We start from the raw sequence: 17,929 nt of genomic DNA on the forward strand, positions 1-17,929 counted from the left end.
CATGTATATGGTTGCTTTGACACATGTATGTCTATGAACCATATGAATGGCCAGTGCCCATGGAGGACGGAGAAGGACATCAGTCCCCTTGTAACTGCAGTTAAGCATTGTGAACTGTCACATGGGTACTAGAAATTAAACCTCAGTCCTCTGGAGGAGCAGCTAGTGCTGTTAACCACTGAGCAACCTCTCCATGCTCAACATATTTTATTTCATTCATTTAAACCATCTTTACTCGGTAGCTAATAAGTCCCAGTATCAAAGAAGAAGCCAGAGACTAGAGAGAGAGAGAGAGAGAGAGAGAGAGAGAGAGAGAGAGAGAGAGCGCATCAGGTGGATGAACAGGAATACTGTGTAGAAACAGGAGTTGCATTCACAAATGGATCATTTTAAACATCCCGAGAATGTTTTGCTTAGCCTGTGGGGTGAGATCAAAGCTCCTATTTAATATCATTAAAATAATCATTATTTCTTTCACATACGCTAACCCAGGCAGAATAGAAAGAGCTTTGAATGCACTGCAAATAAAACCTTGTCAAAGAGAGGAAGGCATGCATGTGACTCTGGTTGTGTCTCTAAATTAGCCCAGAAGAACACCCCAATGGTGGCAACATTGTGGCCTTATTTAAAGTCTATGCTTCATCAGCTCATCCTTCCTGACAATTCTTTCCAAACTGGTACTTCCTTATTCCCCTTGTCTATTATTAGCCTCTATTTTATAACTGCTGGAGAATGCTTTCCTCCAGCAGTGGGGCTACCCACTGGCACACAAGCGTTGCTCTCTGGAGCCTGAGAGCTGAACACTCAGAGTTCCTAATTGAATCTCTGCCCTTCAGGAGTGAAGGGTCATTGGGATCAACCTGCTGTCAGAGAACCCCATGCTGTCCAGACTTAGGGCATGCTCACCTCTGGCAATCTTCTTTGTTCTTCCCTCTCATCTCCAAGCATGCCTATCCCCACCAAGGCCTGTGGTTTATTTATTTAATGAAGGCTCTCACGGAAATAATCTCTCCTTCCACTGTTATAACTGCATTTTAGAATTTGAAGAGAGAAAACAGTCGTTTCGAAACTAGAAAAGTGCCTCATTGTCAGAATCTCATGGGCTTCTTTCCTGGTTTCTACTAGTCTTTGTGTTTTTCTATGCATGCCAAAATGTGACTTTCGCCCTATTTGCCACTCACAGCAGGCTGTATCAGGATGTAAGTACTGTTTCGTTAGGAAAATATAGGACAGTTTTATTTGAATACACCAATAAGAATCTAAAAAGTAGTGTTGTTTAATGGTAATGATGAATATCTCCTTTAAAGAATCTGTGCAAGTGATTAGGGAGAAAAACAACAGTTGAAAACAATATTTCTTATATCTACAATGCCAAGTAATTATTTAAAAACCCTTTTTGTATGTACTATGAAATAGGTTTTACAATATCTGTCAAGGCCAGGTAAATGAAATATTCATGATTTCATAATTTTGTCATCATGACAATTGGTCCAAAAAGAGACTCTTGTCTATACTTTTCATTCAGCATAAAAATAGTTTGAGCAAATTGAATGAGTGATTCTATCCTGGTTCAGTCCTTGAGAATTATTTGGATATGAGAGAAAATAATTCAAAGAAGAAATGACTAGATTCATGAAGAACTTACGCTATGTGGCTGTTTTCAACCGCATCTAAATAAGTTTGAATTTTCTTCCTTCCTACAATTTGAAGGGGATTTTCTCCAATAACTGCTCAACAAACCATGTCTTTGCTGGCAAGCAGAGGCAGATCTGGAATGAGAAAGAGATGGCTCTCATCCTGCCAAATGCAAACTCAGCAGCTACCTCATCTTGGAAGCTCCCAGGACTTCGATGAGCATGGTTATCTGATATTATAATCCATATCACAGAACCCTTCACACAAAATTGAACACAAAAGGCTCATCAAGATCCATTTTTAATGAGGTTTTTTGTTTTGTTTTGTTTTGTTTTGTTTTGAGAACATTCATTACTATGTTTTTGCCACTATTTTGTGATCCTGGAACACTGGATAGGCTTAAGAGGCAATAGCAAGAAGATGGAAAGAGTGCATAAGATAACCATAGATTTATTTATTTATTGTTGGAGGGGAAGAGAAGAGACACAAAAGAGGATTAAATATTATGACTGGTAGCTCTTACAAATGTGTTCCTCTGTGTGTGTGTGTGTGTGTGTGTGTGTGTGTGTGTGTGTGTGTGTGTGTGTAAGCTAAAAGACATTTTCCAACCATTTTAAACTTTGGTTTTGGTCTTAATTTTCTGATCATTTAAGGTTTTATTTGTTAAAAGTTAGATACATGCTTTTATGTACAAATAGTGTCAATGAAATAATTTTTAAATTGACCACTCTGGAAAAGATCTCTGCTGTTCTCTGTTCAGGCTTTTCTCTCCAGGCATTATGAAAATTTGTCCAACATCTCTGCTAACATTAACTATGTTGATGACTGAGCTCTGAACTCACAAGATCGGTACAGAGGGCTCTTGTTGTCCAGTTCTCCACAAAACTTCAGTCCTTTCTTTGCCTAATGGTATTTGGACCATATATAAATATGTGGGCCTACAAAGCTGGTTTTGCTTATTTCTTAGTATTTTTAAAACTCCTAGAATAGCCATGGTCAAACAGAAACCAACCAATGAAAAACAAACTCTGGACTTTTTAAATCAAAGCAAAAACTGATGTCTTTATCAAAATTTTCAGTTTTTAAAACCGTTTTCTTTTTATTTATTTTTATTTTGTGTGTTATGGGTGCTTTCCTACAGGTATATCTGCATGTTTACCTTAGGTCCATAGAAGTCAGAAGAGCATTTTGGAATCCGTATAGTAGACTTACAGATACTCGTTCCACACTGGGTAAGCACTAGGAATTGAATCTGGATCCTCTGGAAGAGCAGTCAGTGCTATTAACTGTTGAGCAATCTTCCCTGATCCATACGCTGTGCTCTGTATATACACGTGTGTGTGTGTGTGTGTGTGTGTGTGTGTGTGTGTGTGTGTGTGTGTGTATGCAGGATTTAAATTAAAAGGAACATGTAGGAATATGGTAGGCTTGACTTCCTACAAATTTTAGTTTCCTTTGATTGTAATAATTGTATATCATCTTTAACAGAACATACTATTGGTTTTCACTTAGTTTATAGAAAGTATTACCAGAAACACCTATTGTATCAGAAAAGTTTGAGAGTTATATAGGAAACATATATGGACACATGGTAGGCAGTAACAAGAGTCAATTGCAAGTTTGAAGTGCGGTAGATTACATAGTTGGTCTGTTTCTCAAGAAAAACACACAACAAAGTAAGTTTGGGTCTTGGATAACTATATGTATGGCTACTCAGACGGTGTTATGAAATGTGGATGGAGGTGCTCTAATGTTAGCCAGAGTTTAGCTGTTCCTTTCCAAGCAGTTAAGAGATGGTAATTCCTGGATCAGCGGGATTTTAAAGAAGACAGGTTACTGGAAATGTTAAGCCTAAAGACACTGGAGTTCATACTCACCTGTTGAGACCAAAAGACAGATATTTTTGGTGTATGCTGATGATATCTATGATATACTTGCTATTTCTAACCTAAGACATACATCAGTTCACGTTTCTCTATCTCCATAGGGAGGTTTTCTAGTATCTACCTAGGAGCCAGTAGCTTACAGGGAGAAGTAGTTACTTATCAATCTCCATGTTTGGGAGTTGTGGAAAATGTATCTGCAGGTCCTTGGGCAGAATGACGCACAGAGTGGTGGAGAGGGGGAACTGTCCTGTTTCATATTTTTGCAAGAATTGTGGAATGAGAGAATTCCCTTAACAAAGGGCTGCCTCCAATTTCTCCATTCTGCCATGTCTACTGTTTGAACAATGATGTTTGACTTGAAAAGGTGCTCCTGAAACAGTGCCAGTCATTACTGTTCTTGTAAATGATAGACAGGCATCAGTTTTCTTCACATCTGATACTGGGACTCAAGGTGAGTTCTAAGAACAAGGTTTTCTGTGTACACAGGCTCTAAGTATATAGAAAGATGCCGAGAGATGAATTCAGTGCTGTGCAAATAGGACCAAACAAATAGGATGACAGAGTATGTATTATTATACTCAACTTCCAACACATGGTGCTTATTCTATGCTACCCTTACAACGATCCCATAAAGCAGTAACATTTCTGCAACTTAGCAGATAAAAATCTGAGTCACAGAGAGGATAAAGACTTTGCTATTCTGTTAGTTAAAAGTGGATGCTGACTCCAATGAGTAAGTCCTTATGGAAATCATTAAAACAGAACAGAACAAAACAAAATACCAAAGAGAAATGGTTTTACATATCTTCAAGGGCATAAGAATCTTTTATATTTTAATTACTATCTCTAAAGAGGAGTAATTTTTATACATTCATTTTATTTTGCATATATACATATATTTATTTAAGTATAACCATATGTGTGCAGGTACATTCAAAACCTGGAAGGCAGGGTCCTCAGATATCCCTGAAACTGAAGTTACATGTTGCTGTGAGTTATATGATATGGGCATTGACACCTGAACTGAGGCCCTCTGTAAGAGCAGTCCATGCTTTCAAGTCATGAGCTATTTATTCATCATCTAATTAAAGCCTCAGTGAGACAAGATGCACCTAAACCTTGAGAGCCTTGAGGCCACAGGGAGTGGGGAGGTCTGGTGGCGAAGCGGGTGGGGATTGGGGGGATGGGGACAACCTCTTGAAGACCAGGGGTAGGGTTGCGGGAGGGTTTGATATGGGTTGAGGAACATTCAGAGGTTGGACTAGGAGGGGGATAATGAAGACTAGATTGTAAAAAATATTGACTAAAGTTTAAAAAAAATATATATATATAATTATCAAATAAAAATATTTTTTAAAAAAACACTGAACTATAGATCTTCTTGAATTCATCAGGCTACTGCTACAAGTAAAATTTGATTAAGTCACGGGATAGGTAAATTCCAGGCTCTATCGGCTGGAACAGCACTACATTGATTTTAAGAGTGTTTTAACTAACAGCACTATCATCAGACATTAGAGACAGACCCCAAATCGATTAGATCATTTTACATACCACACAGCAACAATGCTCTGTATTTTCATTTCATTTTACGTTTTCTAGTTTACATTCATGTACATGGGTGATACTTCGAAGACACTGTCAGAAAATGTCCTGTTCACCCTCATTTGATGACTGACAAATGAGGTTGGGGGGGCTTGTCAGATATCTAAAGACTAGCTTAGTTTGTAACCTCTTTATAAAAGATAACAAAGAGTGACTTTTCAAAAGCAAAATACCATCTCCCAGTAACCTAGTATGGCCCATGTACTGGCCATCACCTATTTGTATTCAACATTGAAATATCCATCATTTCAAATATTTCCTGGTTTGTTTGTTCTGCAAGTTTTCAAAAATAGCTATACCATACAGGATTTCCATCGCTTTGGATTTTAAACACTAACGCACACAAATAACCAAACCTTAGAAAAAACTATTTTGAAGAAGAATACAGAAAGCAAACAGTTCATTTTATTGACTCATATATTTTCGACGAGTGGTGTCATTACTTTATAATCTATACATCTTTACATTGAAGTATAACTTTCCTGCCAAAAATAAATAAATAAATAAATAAATAAATAAATAAATAAATAAATAATAAGTCAACAGGCCATTCAACTGCTTCACAGAATGGCAAAGTCAACATTCACTTCCTGTTAATAATACAATCATGGCAGGTTAAATTGATTAAATAAGAAAATAAATCATCTTTTTCTCTAATAGTTAAGAGATTCAGTACAAAGAGAACTGGAGAGAGTCAAGAAATGGATGAACAGGAGAAATTATGGAACACTGCTAGGTTTCTCAGGCATGAAAACTGTAACAGGAAGTCGAAGGACTCAGAGTGTTGGTGGAAGTTCCCTGAGCTCCCCTATTCCAGTTCGACACTGAAGACTTCTCAGTAAAGGCTGATGACATCTACACAACATCTTTCACAGGACTTACACAAATATGTTATTGGTGTTCTCATTATGAGCAAAAGAAAAAAATCAAAGAAAAAGCATTTCTCTCTCTCTCTCTCTCTCTCTCTCTGTCTCTCTCTCTCTCTCTGTCTCTCTGTCTCTCTCAGCTGAATAACTTTTGAAAATGCCACCCAGTCAGTAGAAAGTTGTATGAAGCTTTAACCTTAAACTCTTACCTTTGAGTACTTAAATTTGTCTGCCATCCCATAAACTCTAACGCACACTAGGAAACTAAATTTTAAAGAACAAATATATGTCAAAAATTGATACAATAGAGAACCCATATAATTATGACACTTAAAAGCACACGTTCTTAGACCGGGTAGTTGTGGCACATGCCTGTGATCCCTCACTTGGGAGGCAGAAGCAGGCAGACCTTTATGAGTTTGGTGCCAGCCTGGTTTACAGAGTTCTAGGACAGCCAAGGCTATATGAAGAATCTGTTTTGAAAAACCGAAAAAAAAAAGGAAAAGAAAGTGTGAGTTCTTGTTAGCTAGAATTGACAATTACATAGGAAGGCATTGAAATGAGCTGCGAGAGTTCAAAAAATAACTGAACTCCATGTTACTTTACTCCTTTCTAGATTTATTTCCCATGTCATTTGTGAACTATTTAAGTCTATGGACATAGCAAATGAGGGAAAACACAAAGAGGCAAGTGACTATATGCATGTCCTGAAATTGTGATATCATACCCATTTGTTTGATTTCTCAGTTAGTGAGCCTATCTTAACAGTCTCCATTCACGGAGACGAACCATTACAATTCAGCCCATTTCTTCTGATCAAGAGCAATAGGTAGCTCACCTGTTCTAGAACTGCCCTTGTTCATGGAACCTGCAAAGTACACAAATCATATGTGGGCCATGGCAAATGTGAGCATTTCTTTGATGAACCTGAAAGTTGTTTTCATCTTGTTATTAACCCCATTCTGCAAGGGATCTATGGTGAGCGTGTATTTTCCAGGCACATCAGCCTCTAACCTCTCTTGCCTTGTCGATACCTTCCAGAGATGTGTGCCAGAACCCCATTTTTACTCTGACTGTCTTCAACCACAGGGAATGATAATCCACTGCTCTCAGAGCACTTACTGGAGAACCATTTGATAAAGAGGATCCTCGCTATTCTGAAGAGCTAATGGACCGACAAAGTAACAGAGCCAAGATTTCACCAGGCTAGTCCTGTAATTTTATATATTAGAGCACAGAGATATTGTCGTACTGTTCTCAATCAATTCCCACAAAACTGGGAGCTTTGGTTTCAAAGCCTCCTCGGGAAGAATGAGATCCAGCAATGTGGAGCAAGGCCTCCAGGGCTCCACTTTGCATTCCAGCTTCTGTCTTCTGTCCCCACCCCCACCTGAGCCACTCCTCACTGCGGTGGGAGTCCAACAAACCTTCAGTGTCAGTTAGAGAAGGAGCTGATGGCTCTCTTCATTTCCAATGATTTCCGCATCTTCAAATCAATAGATTTTCAAAATTATCATGTTAGGTCAAGTCCAGGACAAATGTGATTGTTTCCACACTTTGAAGAATGTACTCCCACCATCCTACCCCTGAGAAGACAGCTGTAATATTTAATGAGCTCCAATTCAGAAGCCACTGGCTTTGAAAGCTAATTTGCCTTTTGAACACATTATGCACATTCAAATGACTAGTAATGCTAGTGACAACGGCTATCTCCTTCATACTAATATAATGTTCATAGATCCCACTTCTCAAGTGTTATGTTTTCTAGATATGGCCTGAAAATAAGTAGACCCTGGGATACTTAACTTCTCTTCAAAATAATTTAAGGTATCTCTGGAGAGACATTTTCTATGTTCTCTTCTCCATTTCCTTTAAGACATGTCTTTCTGTCACTATATCTTTGGTTCTCAAAATATGATATAAGAATTCATGTAAATTATTAACCAGATGGAGCAGGTACATTTAAAGAGACCTGATACTGGTTTAATCTGAAAGTTCCTAATTGAAACTTCTGCTATCAGCCTAACGATAGTGAAATATAACGACATTGACTGGGCAGAGACAGACAGGGATACTCTTTGCTTCTCTTAATGGGAAAGTCAGAAATGTCTTAGGCCAAGTGTCGCATGAAGGAAATACATGTAATATACAGAGATCTTAGAAAACAGATACAGCTTTAACAAGAAAATAATTACAAACCGTCCCCTGTCTGTTCACTTAGCTGCTTGAGATGAACACAACGTTTGTTTGATTTTATCTTCTATTCTAGTTCTCACATACAGCATGACAAAATGAACACTCCTACCCTCTTAAAGTATTTGGAGATTCATCATTATGCGCACATTTAAACTCTGACCTTACTTGTTTCTTTCTTTTGACAGTTACAAATAAACTATTTAAGAATGTTCCTACAAATAATTCACCACATTAATTTCTGTAGGCTACAGTCTTAGACATAATAATTTTTGAATGTACAGAAACAAGTATTGTGAAAAATATATGTTTAACAATGTGTATACTTCTGAGAAATTTTGACAAATATGTAGAAACAGAATTAAATATAGGTTAATCTAGAATCAAGCAATGAGTACCCCTCCCAAGGAAAAATATCAGTTCCATTTCTTGTGAGGTCAGGCTGGTTCTCATGTATTCATTTACTATCTGAATCCATCTTAAGGAAAGTACTATGTCTGTCTACTCTCTCGATGAGATTTGATTTTATCTCATCCTTAGGATACTATGGAACGTCTTAGTCACTAAGATTTTGCAACATTAGCTGGTCAGTTCTCTCATATGTTTTGGTGTTGTTTTTTATATGATATTTAAAAGTGTTGTTTCAAATGTTCAGATCTAAGGCAATTTTATGCATAATTTTTTCTTCTATTATTTCTTCTTTTGTTCAAAACGTTCATTTGGTTGCAGACATGATTAAATATGCAAGCTTATTTATCTTCCTTAGGCTTCACTTACTTGCTTTTATATTAACATCTGTCATCACTGATAATCTTTTATATATGAAGTAAGGAAAAATATATGCTTATGCGTTTTGTTTGCCTGAGAACCATTTATTAAACAATCAGTCCCTCATATTTTTCTGGCTCACATTCTTCTTTTATAAGATTATCCACAAAACCATGGGGCTCTTCTCATTAATTAGTGTGTGGATGATATCTGACTTCATAATACATCTCACCTTAAAAAAACCAGTCATATTTATTTATTCACATATTTCACATTTATGCTCTTCTGAGAAATTATTTTAGGATTTTAGTATTTCTTTAAGCACTTACTAAATGTATTTTATGAAAATTAATATTTCAGTGCTTCTCTAAAATCTTTTTAAAAATTGATAAATAAGAAGAAATAGTTCAAAAGAATAATCATGATGACTTTCCTCAATCTTTCCTTATTCGAACACTTTTTCTATTTGCTATAGCTTTTCTTTTCTTGTTCACTTTTGAGTCAGATTTTAACTGTGTAGCCTTGGATGAGCTAGAACTGGCTATGTAGACTAGTTTGGCCTAGAACTCCTAGAGATCCTTCTGCGTCTGCCTTTAGAGTGCTGAGATTACAGTCATGTGTCAGCACACCAAGCTCTGAATAAAAACATGTGTTGTTTGATGAAGTACACTTTGAATGTCTACTGCATGCTTCGGAACTAGTTCGCTGTTATCAAGGAAAGAGGATTGTGCCATGGCGAGGTTGATTCTAACAACATGGAGAGAGAGTTGATGGCATTTGTTCTAACAGTGAAACTTTTAAAAAGTCAAGAAAACATCATCATAATTGATCCGAGAATTTGATCTATACAGTATTTTGTAACTGAAAAACATACTAGAAAGTTGATACAGATACATACATTTATATTGCTCTTCAAACACATCAAATAGGAAATGATTTCACTTGAAACATTTTCCAGTAACTAACACATCCTAAAGATGCTACCAGTGCCAGGCCTTCAAGTACTTTGCATTATTTTTGATATTTTCTAAGTATGAAGCATCTTCCTTCAGCAAACACATCACAAAGTGCAGTGACATTTGATTTTTATTTCATTTCTGAGTGTATTTATTCAATAGGATCTTGGTGTTAGAAAATGTTTACTAAACATTTACTAAATGGGGGAAGAGTGAATGAAACGTGACTCAAGTAGAGTATGACACAGATAGAATATTATTAATACTTGTTTCTGTAATTTTAAGTGTGGCGGATGCAGAAAAAATTGTGTGCCTCCCAAAATAGCAGATTTTGGGAGATGAATATCAGGCATATCTGATATGTGACGTACTCATTCTAACCAGTAAGACTAGGTGTCTATTAACACACTTGAGTTCCCATTCTGTATGAGACTGGTGTTTTGTCATGATTAGCTAAGTTATCAATCTATGTTAAATAACAGTTTGTTTGTCTGAACCAAAATATGCAGGAAATATGGAGACAGAAGGATCAAGTATCCTACCTACTTCTAGTTGAGAAATAAAGACGTCTCCAGTAGTGTGAGAGACAAAATTTGGACATGCAGGTATTTATACAGAAAGAAAGATTACCTTTCTGAACATGAGACCTGTTTCTGTGGGCTTAACTGTGTTTCGATAAGTTCCTGCGGTCAACTATTAACTTCCAATGTAATAGAGTGTGAGTATTCTTGTGGAAGTGTTTTGTTTTTGTTTTTGTTTTTCTTAAGGATTATGTTTGCTTATCCATTTGCTTTTTTCTGGCAACCTAGGGGGCGGCCTTCCCAGGGCTTCAGTTCGTGGGGCAAGCAATCCAGCATTATTTTCCAAACCAAATTGACTTTGACAAAAGTCACAGGGTGAAATGCAATCTACTATGACTGACTAGTGTTCATGGAAGAAAGAGTATGAACTCTGGCAAAGAAAATGCAATGATAAGGCAGAGGGAGAATATGTCCCGCAGACTCAAAAGGGATCAAAGGAAACCAACCATGATGTCACCTCAGTCACTGACTTCTAATCTGCCTACTTGGGCAAAAACAGGTTTCAGCTGTCCATCTATGTAGTCTGCCATACATGACATTAGAAGTACTAGAAAATTAATACGTCACAGAAGAATGGGATCAAACAATGGACAGCAGCAACAGGAAACATGTGTAAGAATAGGAAGCAAAACTGAAGAGAAATTTGGGAACAAGAAAAAGTGTCGGAGGGTGAAGTGGATAAGACCTATGTAGGAGACGGACATGGCGGTTTAATAATGTATGCACATATGCAAATGCAAATAACCCCAATTGACCCCAATAATTTGCACAATTAATATCTCTAAAGAAATGTTTTTAAACGAAGACTAATACACTTATAAAACTTAAGGGATTAGTAAGACCATATGTTTAAACGAGCTTTGAATCATTCTGTTCTTTTCTGTATACTCAGTTTTAGAACAGATGACTCATAGTGCATACATTGGTGGAATTAGATCTGATCCATCTTTGTGGTAAAACACCATCAAAGAAAATTGTCCATTAGTGGTTTCTTTTAATTCTTCTCGTCTTTACTGGACAAGGAAGTCAGTTTTAATTGACTGTCTCTAATTTTTTTATTCCTATTACTATAACAAGATATATGGCACTAAATGGCTTGTAAAATAAGGGAGTGACTGGCCTATCACTATCTTGACAGGAGACACAAACAAAATGGGGCCATTATCCCATGGATCAGTGCCAGCATGACAGTGTGGTAAAGAAACAAAAAGGGAATTGGCCATAGATAAAGTGTTTACACGTGATCATTGTTGAGAGGCAGAAAAGAAGTTGATTTGCTATTATTCATAACAACCTGCTCCTTAGGAAACAAATCCTCTCTTATTGACTTTGACATACTCTTGGGAGATAATGATCTATTCAAAAGGGTGAAACTTTCATGACCTACTTACCTAGTTACTAGTCTCTGACTCCTTAAAGCCATCTCTTCAATATCAGTGCACTGAGAACTATGCTTCTCGCCTATGACTGTCTAGTAACAAACCATGGCACCAACCGTAGCACTAATTTCCAAACCATGACATCATCATGTGGACTAAGTTAACTCTAACGCATGGCCGAGTGACTAAAAGACACTGGACAGACACCAGGCTCTGAAAAGTATGTCCATATATTTTCCTTACAGAGACTAAAGTCACTTGTATACTATTAACCAGCATTCTCAGGGGCATAACAAATACAGAAAAAGTGTGGGATGAAACCATTCTTATGTCTCCTCATTCCCCACTAGGAACTAGAGCTTACAAAGGAAAGGAACACTATGTAATGAAGGTAATGTCAGAAGATAAGGTACAGGACATACAACTAAAAAGGCTCTAGCAACATTGGAGCTGAATGTCCGAGGGCCCTAGGTGAAGAATCACGGCTTTCTCTTTGCTCTGATACAAGGAAGAGACCTTCTACTACCATTGATCATGTGTTCACACCAATATATTTGTTGGCAGTAGGTACCCATCCTCCTTATGAACTCATGGTTGTTCATGAATCAAGCCAGATTGGCTCCCATAGTCTAAACTGACATCTAAAAGACACATTGTTCCGAATCACATTAATAAACTATGGGAATAAAGTTTTATAAAGCAATAGAGAGAAAAAAGTCACAATTTTCCATGCTTCATGATTCAGCATAATTAATTTAATAACTGTGTCATATGAGAAGAGTAAATAAAGGAGAAGGAAGGGCTGTGGATACATATGATCACTGAAGCATGTACAATTGCAAGGAAAAACAAATTACCAGGGTAGTGCTAGAAATAAAAGCATGGTGGGAAATATCTTTTGAATGCTAATTTGATTCTTCTATTGAGCCTTAAAGTGGCAGTGTCTAGGAGTGCACTGTTTATCTCCCTTTGCCTGTATTTTTAGCAGTTATATAACCTGGTGTCTCTGAAAACCAATTAAACACCTTCCTGAATCTACTGGGAATTTTCCTTAAGTGCTTCTCTACCCAGGCTCCAGCGGGATGATCATTTCATTTACAACATCTTGCTGGAGAGCAGTTCCTCATTGCAGGTGTTTTCAAAAAAAAGTACGAAATTAATAAGTGTGGGCAGAATCATAATAAAATGCACATTAAACACCAACACTAAGATGAACAGTGTGTGTCTCTTACCAAAGTCCACCCAGTTACATGAAAGGATTATCTCTGAGGAAAGGATTATATCTGAGTGCTGCAGCACAAGCATGGATCTCAAACCATAAACAGAAGCTTCAGAGAATGAATAATTACCTCCATTAATTTGGCAGATATGAAGGAAATCTTCTTTGACTTGTTAGGCAAAACATCACCACCTTTATCATATCCCTACTGTTGCTGCCTCAAACAAGAACAAGATATGAGCCTTGTTCCTCTCGAATCGCTTTCTCCACTACAACAACAGCCTTGTACACACTCAGATGCTGTGCTGTTGGGGCAGACTACTGCCTTCCACCTTGGGTCCTCAAAGAGACTACACTTTAAACTATTTGCTGCAGGGGCTTACCGACAGTGCTTATGGGATCCTGTCAGGGTCTCAATCACAAAGCATTCACCGTCATTGAGACAATACGCCAGGTCCTTGTCTCGACAGGGTTTGAAGTGCTCAGATCGTTCAGTGGAGTATGTTGTAGTATCTGAAGAGGAGAGAAAAGAGGGCGATGCCGTTGACATGAATTCTAACACATACCACTTCTATCATTAGCTTAACTGTGAATCCAGGATTATACATAGGAAATAACCATGGGGATCGGAGACACAGGACCATTTCTCAATAAAACACACATGTACAGCTGAATTAAGTTGTTTTATAGTCAACCCTCCATTTAGACAGGCTCTGTATCCTAGTATTCAACAAACTACAGGTGAAACGTACTTAGCAAAAAAAAAAAAGTAATTCGCAACTCAGCATAAAGAACATCTCTACTGCCCTGCCTTATAGAGAAAAAGTAGAAGAGAGTGAACTCAAGGAAAACCCATGCAGCATACAGAATGCAAGGATGGGCTAAGCAGTCTAGCATCGTCCTTTCTTGAAAAACAAAACAAAACAACAGCAGTGACAGAAACCAAAGTCTGAAATAGCTAAAGCACTCTTTGCTTGGCACGGTCCTGTATTCAAACCCCAGCACTGGAAACAAAATGAAGTTGTACCTGTTCATATTTTTTCTCCTCACCATTATTCACTAAGCAAGAGACACTGGCATCCATTGAATCACATTTTTCTTATCCGCTGCATCGAAAGTGGTGAGCATGAGTTATATTATATAGCAAGGAGTGCATAAGAGATATAAACAGTGCATCATTACAGGGCTTGAACATGCAGACAGAATCCAATATGTGCCTTGGACCAGTCTGCTAATGATACCTTCTCACTGCATCTCAATAATGGAGTCACTCTAGGGAGAGCCCTTATGCACATATAACAAGAGCTCAGTGGTTCTAAGTGAAATGCTATGCAACCACCTTTGATTTATTTTGATCTTATCCAATCTGCTGAATGGAGGATTGAAGCAACATGACCAATTCATGTCTATTATCCCTGCCAAATAATATTAAACATTTGATCAGTGTATAACCTGATAGTTATTTGGAGGTGCATGTCAGTTTGTGCATGCTTTGCTTATAGTTTTAATTCCCAAATAGCTGTTATTCTTTTACATTCTTATTTTATTATGTAATTAAACTCCAAATGCTCCAAATTCTGAATTATTGCCTCATGTGAAGAATAACCTTGGAAAATAGTTAGTGGCATATATAAATAGGATTTCAGTGTTTCTTTAAACACGTACTTTTAAATCATAGTTACTCACATTTTCATTAAGCTACATGTTCATACCTGTATCCCAAATAGTAACAAGCCAGAAATATATCCTAACTACAGGATTATTCCACTGCCTCATCAAGGCATCTTTCCTAGTTTCAGACCTTAATGTAACTGAAGTACTGAGAGAAATTCTACTGTGATAGTCAAGAAAAATACATGTATTTAAAAGTAAAAAATTAATAAATTATTCAGAGTTTAATATTGTTAAATTTCCTTTTCATGGGTATAGGGTACCTCACAATGTTTTCACCTGCAGCTTTCATTCCCAAGACCACTCAATAATTCATTGACGTCCTGGTGACCTGATTAGATGGTGCCTAATTAGAATTAGTACTCAATAAATAAGACCTCCCTACTATCACAAATCAATCTAATGTTATAAGTGAAAGAAAAAATCACTAGGATCGCATTACGATGATATAAATAGTTAATATAATGCTAAGAACAAGAAGACATACGTACAATTTCACAAGGTGGAATAGTTTTGTAATATTTGAATACTTGAATATTTGAAATATAGATATTTCACTATGACAATTTCAGAGCTGTCATTCATAAGTTATGCAAGACAATAAAGAACATAAAACAACAATGCCAACCAACCAGAGCTCGCCCCCAGGGACCAAACCATTACCCAAAGACTATCATGGACTGACCTATGGCTCCAGTTGCATATGTAGCAGAGGATGGCCTTGTTGCGCACCAATGGAAGGAAAAACCCTTGGTACTGCCAAGGCTGGACCCCCCAGTGTAGGGGAATGTTGGGGGGGAGGGGAGGTGGATGGGGAGAGGAATACCCTTATAGAAGAAGGGGACAGGAATGGGATAGGGGGCTTATGACTAGGAAACAGGGAAAAGGAATAACATTTAAAATGTAACTAAAAAAATATCCAATACAAGAAAAAATAAATTAAAAAAAATAAAATATCATCCTAAGTAAGGTAACCCAGTCACAAAAGAACACACATGGTACATACTTGTTGACATACTCATTGATTAGTGGTTATTAGCCCAAAAGCTTGGAATGCCCAAGGTACAATTCACAGATCACATGAAGCTCAAGATGAAGGAAGACCGAAGTGTGGATGCTTCAGTCCTTCTTAGAAGGGGGAATAAAATACACGAGGCAGGCAATATGAAGACAAAAATGTGGAGCACAGACTGAAAGAAAGGCCATCAAAAAGACTGCCTCACCTGGGGATCCATCTCATATACAGACACCAAAGCCAGTCACTATTGCAGATGACAAGAAGTGCTTGCTTACAGGAACCTGATATAGCTGTCTTCGGAGAGGCTCTACCAGAGCCTGACAAATACAGAGGTGGATGCTCCCAGTCAATATTTGGATTGAGCATGGGGTCAACAATGGAGGAGTTAGAAAAAAGACTGGAAAACTGAATGACTTTGCAATGCCACAGATAAAACAACATCAACCAAACAGACCTCCCATGGAAGGACCATGGCTTCACCACATATGTAGCAGAGGATAGTCTTGTCGGACATCAATGGGAGGATAGGCCCTTGGTACTCGGATGTCTCAATGCCCCAGTCTAAGGGAATGCCAGATTAAGGAGGCAGGAGTGGGTGGGTAGGTGGGTAGGAGAGCATCCTCATAGAAGCAGGGGTAGGGGGAATGGTATAGGGGATTTCTGGAGGAGAAATCGGAAAAGTGGATGATATTAGAAACGTAAATAAATAAAATATACAATAAAAATAAAAAACAGATGATATACAGACAAACAAACAAAGGGTTTTACAATGGCATTTCTTTTCTATATTAAGATAATTCTCTATTAAGACTTCTCAGAAGATAAAGGGTCTGCAAAACAAATACCATCTCTTTTCTAAATCTTCTTTCCTGCAAAAATATGTTATTTAGGGCAGCATGTGCTACATAGGCACACAACATTCACCTTGCTTGCTCTGTGAAATAATTGACATTCAGGATCTCCAAGCAGAAGGTTTTTCCAACTACTGAGGTATGCTCTTAATTCATGATTGGCTACTTAATTTCTCCTTTAATTTCTTATTATCCATTGATTGAAAGTCACTGATCGCTTCTTTAAGAGCGGCTTTTCATTAGTATAGCCTACAGCAGAAGAAGTAAGATCCTTATTTTTATAATCAGTGATTTTAACAAGCTACAGATTCAGAGTACAATGCAATGGCAAAGCAATTACAATCAATTAATTTCCATCTGACAATTGCTGTCTCCTGGGGTTCCCATCCACCTCCACCAACTACATTGCTGTCACAGTGGGTATCATCTGTCAGCATATAACAGAGAATCAGGGACCCCAGGCAGTGGCTCTTGTAAAAGACCTGGGTATCAGAAGAGGGGAATGCCACCTTAGCATATACTGGAGTCGTCTATTCCCACAACGGAGGAAAATCACAGAATTAATGTAAAATAATTGTAACTGGATTCTAAATGAATATAATGGTTATTTTATAAAGCTCTATGTAAGGAAGCATGACAGAGTGCTGGAACTAATATTCCTATGATTAAATCAACTGAAATTGCCAGTGAATTTAAAATGTGAGCATTTCCCAAAGCATTCTTTTCAATGTAATATCCACATCGTACTAATCCCTGCAAAACAAAGGACATGGCATGAGGTTAAGACATGTGTCTTGTGAAGTAAAGGTTTTCTCTTAAAATAATCATGTCAAAAATATAGATTGATAGGTGACAAAATCAGACTGCTATATAACCTTCAAAACTACCCATCTAAGCTGTTGTTAAAAAGGTAACATATGGGCTGGAGAGATGGCTCAGCGGTTAAGGGCACTGACTGCTCTTCCAGAGGTCCTGAGTTCAATTCCCAGCAACCACATGGTGGCTCACAACCATCTGTAATGGGATCCAATGCCCTCTTCTGGTGTGTCTGAAGACAGTGACAGGGTACTCACATACATTAAAAAAATAAATAAATAAAAAGCACAGGAAGACAGGAAAAAAAGTTAACATACAGAATGCTAAAGTAACCATTAGTTAAGCTTTCTGTAATTTATAATCAAATGTGGCCTAAAAATAGTATGCATAGTGGGTAACACCAATTAAAACATGTGTGTATACATGTTTAATATTTACCATAAAATCATTATAAAAGACATTATATAAAACATAAAATGAAATGA

The 17,929-nt window shown here is 37.4% G+C and overlaps 1 protein-coding gene across 9 annotated transcripts in view; it reads right to left on the reverse strand.

The window, feature by feature from the left end:
- Nrg3 (neuregulin 3) overlaps positions 1–17,929 on the reverse strand; it is a 1,115,105-nt gene that overhangs the window by 649,462 nt on the left and 447,714 nt on the right. For all 9 annotated transcript variants that reach the window (NM_001433134.1, XM_087588941.1, XM_087588944.1 and 6 more), the window contains 1 exon segment: positions 13,472–13,601. In NM_001433134.1, coding sequence (NP_001420063.1) covers positions 13,472–13,601 — 130 coding nt within the window.

This window comes from Rattus norvegicus, chromosome 16, assembly GCF_021556685.1.
Source record: "Rattus norvegicus strain SHRSP/BbbUtx chromosome 16, alternate assembly SHRSP_T2T, whole genome shotgun sequence".
Taxonomy (NCBI): Eukaryota; Metazoa; Chordata; class Mammalia; order Rodentia; family Muridae; genus Rattus; species Rattus norvegicus.